This window comes from Oncorhynchus nerka, linkage group LG4, assembly GCF_034236695.1.
Source record: "Oncorhynchus nerka isolate Pitt River linkage group LG4, Oner_Uvic_2.0, whole genome shotgun sequence".
Taxonomy (NCBI): domain Eukaryota; kingdom Metazoa; phylum Chordata; class Actinopteri; order Salmoniformes; family Salmonidae; genus Oncorhynchus; species Oncorhynchus nerka.
The window spans coordinates 40,733,570-40,739,177 of record NC_088399.1 but is presented as its reverse complement, the minus strand read 5'-3'; the positions used below and the strand labels follow the sequence as shown (position 1 = coordinate 40,739,177).

General features: G+C 41.9%; 1 protein-coding gene across 1 annotated transcript; it reads left to right on the top strand.

Annotated features, from left to right (window-relative positions):
* Positions 1–2,437: 2,437 nt before the first annotated feature.
* On the top strand, positions 2,438–4,846 carry LOC115128921 (neuropeptide FF receptor 1-like). The gene is made up of 3 exons (XM_029659060.2): positions 2,438–2,780; positions 3,427–3,526; positions 3,936–4,846. Exons 1-3 carry the CDS (start codon positions 2,444–2,446, stop codon positions 4,759–4,761), a joined length of 1,263 nt encoding a protein of 420 aa, XP_029514920.1. The 5' UTR covers positions 2,438–2,443; the 3' UTR covers positions 4,762–4,846.
* Positions 4,847–5,608: the final 762 nt, after the last annotated feature.

Below are 5,608 nucleotides of genomic sequence, written 5' to 3'. Positions count from 1 at the left end.
CAGTTGCATTTGGCCTACAACAAGCAGGCTGGTATGGCTGGGATACGTTGCTATCCCGAGGTGGTACAGGACAGAAGCCTCTTTCCTTCGAACCTGTCCCTCTCAGCATTCTGTCCTCCCAACAGAGAAGGCCAGTCAATTTTGAGTTCCTCCTCCACCTCCTCTTCTCTATGGAAGAGACACAGTATATCGTCTTCATTCTCGTCTATGATCAAGTCATCTTCCCCTAATGCTAGGCTGTCAAACCGCATATACGGGGGGAGAATGTCCATAACCTCAGCCCAGTTGTGCTCAGTATGGGCAAGTATGGGTTGTTCAGTTGTCTGTTCACCCGAAAGCTGGGAGGACGATGAGCGTGGAGCGGTAGCCTATCGTACCCGACGTTTGAGGCTAGAATTTGCCTAAGCTCGAGCATTGACACTTTTCGACACTGTAACCGTGTAGCTAGTAGACTGTTGTTAGCCAGCTAGTGTTCACTTTGTTAGCCTAGTTATAGCAAACATGTTGTTAGCTAGCTAGTGTTCTCTTTGGTAGCCTAGCTATAGCAAACATGTTGTTAGCTAGCTAGTGTTCACTTTGGTAGCCAAGCTATAGCAAGCATGTTGTTAGTGGAAGAGAATGTGCGTTTTTCATAGCTGTCAAAAATGTTATTTTTCCACCTAGGTGGGAATAAGCGCCACAAAGTAGGTAGCTAAGTGGGCAAGAGCTAGCCATGAACTACAGACTGAAAAGTTTTCTTCGTTGTGAGCTCAATGAGAAGTTGCTTTCTTATGTTCGGTGGGGTCCTTGACGGTCCACATGTGAACAGTTTAGCAGGAAAGCAGATGTCCAAGTTGATCAAATCCGTAAAGCGAAGATAGGAGTGAACTGCGGGCCCATATAGAAAGTGGAGTGGTCCACTATTGTCCGTTGCTCCTGTCTCTCTACGACAGACGTTTTGTGATTGGACCTTCCTTGACTCTGCCCATAAAAGGAGACACTACCCATAAGTGAGAGACCAAACAAGTAATTGAAATAGAACAGGATTTCGCCACCCTCTTAGATGTCCACTGGTAGACAGTAAAAGTAAAAGTAGTCAAAAATATAAATAGTGAAGTACAGATACCCCCAAAAAACGACTTAAGTAGTACTTAAACGTTTAAAAAAAACTTAATTAAGTACTTTACACCACTGCTGGTATCTATACTGTACAGTCACATCTGCTAACTACTTTGTTACTTGTTGATTTCAAGTCTCTTGGGACTTTCCTTATAACTCTCCCTGTAGATGATCATACATACAGTGGCTTACACTCCATTTACATGTTTCTAGACAGATCTGGAAGTGTCTAATTCACTTGTTGTTGTGTCATTTGTAAGTCGCTCTGGATAAGAGCGTCTGCTAAATGACTTAAATGTAAAATGTCATTATTCAGGATAATGAATAGGCAACAGTCTTATAGTGGTGGGGAAAATAGATTAGGCTATTTCAAGGAACTATAGTCTGATCATCAAATTTCATTTAAATTGTTCTGTAGGCTTACTATAAATCCAAATGGAAAGCATGAATTTACATAAATATCATTTTTTCATCCTGTAGTATAGGCTGCATTTATTGGCTGCACTATCATGTGGTACAGTAGCCTAATCATTGTAAAGTATGAGGGATGCTGATGCGGGTCTAGAGACAGACTAGAGTCATTACGAGGCACAGTAGAGCGTACCTGCTGCACAGACAAGACCGGACAAAATAACTATTGTGGAGCTCTTCCAAAGGTAAGTCCTTCTCTGACAATAGTCATCCTGCAGATTTCTATGAAATGGGAACTTTGGTCTTCTCAGTCATATGAATTTCACTCACCATTCTCACTGAGCTTATACAGTAAAGCAATTGTTTCAGTAAGAACATAAGTGCCATTTGATAAAGTTATAGTAAAATATAATAACAATAAATCATGATGGAGGGGATTTGTCCAAATGTCAACCTTTCCTGAATGAGTATGGTTATGATGACATTTTGTTTTGAGGGAATGTTGTTGTGTATGGCTTTATCATTTTCGAACTGTGTTCAAATACATCTGCATTTGATTATTTGTTAGGATTTTGAGGATTTTCAAATAATTTCCTATCAATAGCCAACTACCAAATACTTATTTCAAATACTATTTTCAAATACCTGGGTTAAATGCATTGGGAGTGTATTTGAGTCAGTGTATTTGAGTATTTCTAAATACATTCCAATATTCAACTATTTGTCTTTACAAATAAAAAATATCTAAATACTTACTCCCAAATGTCTTTCCAATACCTTCAATAGTATTTGAACACCAATCTGATCGTTTTCCTTTTCTATTCCTTCCTTTTCTTTTAAAAAATCTGTCTGTATCTGCAAAGTTTTTAATGGCAAAATGTACACTATACCTCATTTCTCTAATGTGATTCCACTTGGAAGGGGACTTGTGAAAATGGAGATTGCGTCACTGAATGAAACTGCTGTGAACAGCAACACGCACGGCGTCGCTATGGACAGCGGCACAATGCACAGTGTCGCTATGGACAGCGCCAACCGCACCTATATGCCTTATTACCTGCATTCCACCGGCATGGCCATCAGCTACATCCTATGCTATGTGGTGGTTCTCCTGCTCTGTGTCGGGGGGAACGTGCTGGTCTCCCTGGTGGTCCTCCGGAACCGCAACATGCGCTCTGTCACTAACCTCTTCATCCTCAACTTGGCCATCAGTGACCTGCTCATTGGAGTGTTCTGTGTTCCAACGACTTTGATTGACAGCCTGATATCAGGTGGGGAGTTTTGCTTGTTATAGCCTGGACTCATTATTGGGACACTTGTCGTGACAAATTATAGTTACTACTGGTGCATACATTTGTTGCTTTGGGAATGAGTGTTCAGAACTGTTCTGCAGTCCTTTTGTCTGCATCATTAAATCCAGCCAGCTAAATCCCCAGTCTGCTTTGATTTAACATTTTCTTAACCTCTTGGGAATTGAGCATAATATTGGAATAGTGCTTGTTATTTTGATTCAAATGGGACTTTCTTTGTATTTATTAAAGGTTTCCCTGTGGAGTGGAGTGAAAACGCTGAATTTCAATCAACTTGGTGTTGATATGATTTAAAAAGTGAATATCTATTACATGTATGCGTTTTCCCACCTTTTCACCCCTTTGCTCCCTTCACATATATTTAAACTGAGTATAAAAACATTAAGAAAGCCTAAAAATACACAGTGAAACAACAAGTCAATAGTGTCCTTCTTAATCCCTGCCAGCTATGTATATGTAGCCTGGTCCCAGATCTGCTCGTGCTGACTCCATTGCTGTCTTAAGCCAAACATGTTTGGCATGACAATTCTTTAATGAGTCAGCGAGGGAGAGCAGAAACAGACTGGCAACCAGGCTACTGCTTCTGTAATGAAGTTTGTCTTTTCAGGATGGCCATTTGGCCAGATTACATGCACCATGAGCAACCTGGTCCAGGGGATGTCAGTGTCAGCATCAGTCTTCACTCTGGTGGCCATAGCTGTTGACAGGTAATACCCCAGTGGGCTAGTCTGATAGACAACCACACTAGCCCTGTCCCACATCTGGTTGTGCTCTTGTGAATTTCATTGCTTTAAATGTCAAGCCACACATTTGTAAAGGGTCCTCTTTCATCATATTCAGCATTTTGTTATTGGGTAGCCTTAATGATGGTAAAGAATGGATGACCAAAATAATGGTATATTACCATCTCAATGATGGTAAAGGACTGGAAGAGAAGAGGGAATCTAGTGATGGCTAACAGAGAAATGTTTAATTGCTTTACTAATACAGGGACTATATTGCATTTTGTGATAATAATTTTGCACAAATAATCAGTGAGTAATATTCACAATGCCGCTGGTGCCATCTGAAGGGTGATGTCTCTCTTTCTTTCTCTACCTCTCCCTCCTTTCTCAGGTTCACAGGTATTGTGTACCCCTTTAGACATCGGATAAGGCCCGTGACTGCTCTCCTCACCATCCTCTTCATCTGGGTGCTGGCGTTTGCTGTCATCTGCCCCTCGGCCGCCAACCTGACTGTCATCCAGCTGGAGGACACCTACATGCTCCAGGACAACCAGACCTACCCTGTCTTTGTCTGCTTCGAGAACTGGCCCCGACCCGAGATGCGTCGGGTCTACACCATGGTCATCTTTGTGCACGTGTACCTGGCCCCCCTGGGCATCATCAGCATCATGTATGGCTGCATCGCTGCCAAGCTCTCTATCAACCTGAGGCAGGTGAGGCTGGCAAAAGTGCGAAGGGCCCGCTCCCAACGCCGTGTTAAAGTGATCAAGATGCTGACCATGGTGGCTGTGCTCTTCATGGTGTCATGGCTACCTCTGTGGACGTTAATGCTGCTGACTGACTATAGGGATCTGGACACGCAGCAGATTGACTTCCTCAGCAGCTACCTATTCCCTGTGGCCCACTGGCTGGCCTTCTTTAACAGTGGGATTAACCCCATCATCTATGGCTTCTTCAATGAGAACTTCCGCAGGGGGTTCCAGGCTGCAGTGGCCTGCAGGCCCTGTTCACAATCAATAACAACAGTTGTGGTTAATACACGCTTCAACTTCCCGCCCCCTAACAGAGTATTCAATGATAACCCTGAGTCATCTGGTGGGAAGAAAGGCCACTGCTCCAAGGGCACTCCCAAGATTATCCCACATGGAACCCATGGAATCGTCCTGGATGACAGGAATGTTGCACCCAACAGGGTAATTGGTGCCTGGGTGGAGTGACTGTAATTAGGGCTATGACGATTATGGAATTTTGGGCAACGATTGTCATGCAAATTGTCATGTTTTTTTTTTGTCATAACAGTTATAGGCGGGGTTCTACTAAGCTAATGCATATAATTGTTTTAAGATGTCATACCATAGATCATTTAGCTATTTGATTTTGAATTGTAGGACTCCTGTATGTATAAAAAATATATGACATTTTTTAAAATAAAACATTGAATTTGGCTTTACTGTTAATAGCCTATAGAAACACATTGAATACCACATTCATACATGGCAAAACATGTTCCAAAAATAATTCAAACAGAAGTATGATTTGATGTGTCTGAAATACATCTGAGAGAAACAAAAAGCATCAGGAACAAAAATAATTATGAAATCTCTTGACATGCACCATTCTGCTTGTAAAATGATTACCAACATTACCCACTTCATGTAAAAAAAACAATGCTATTGGATAAACTGTTGGTTACACGATTAAATTATCATTGTCCCAGCCCTAAATCTAAAACAACACTTTTGGGATGTATTCATAACAACATCTTTACCATAACCTTAACCTCACCCTTAACATAAGCCAAACGCTAACCCTCATTCAAGACCAAATAGCTAATTCCTTATTCACAAGACTGTGCAGCATGCCATGGCCATCTAGTGAAAATATGGGAAAGGGGGAAGTTTTCATTTGACAGTGTACAGAAAATGGCTGCTAGAGGGCGCCAAATCTATTAGTTTTGCCCTGGTTACACAGAGGAATTGGTGTGCTGATGAGATGTCCATGCTGGATATCAGATTCATTCCCAGCATGTCCTGATTACCCTGGAGATGCACCATGGACAAATGC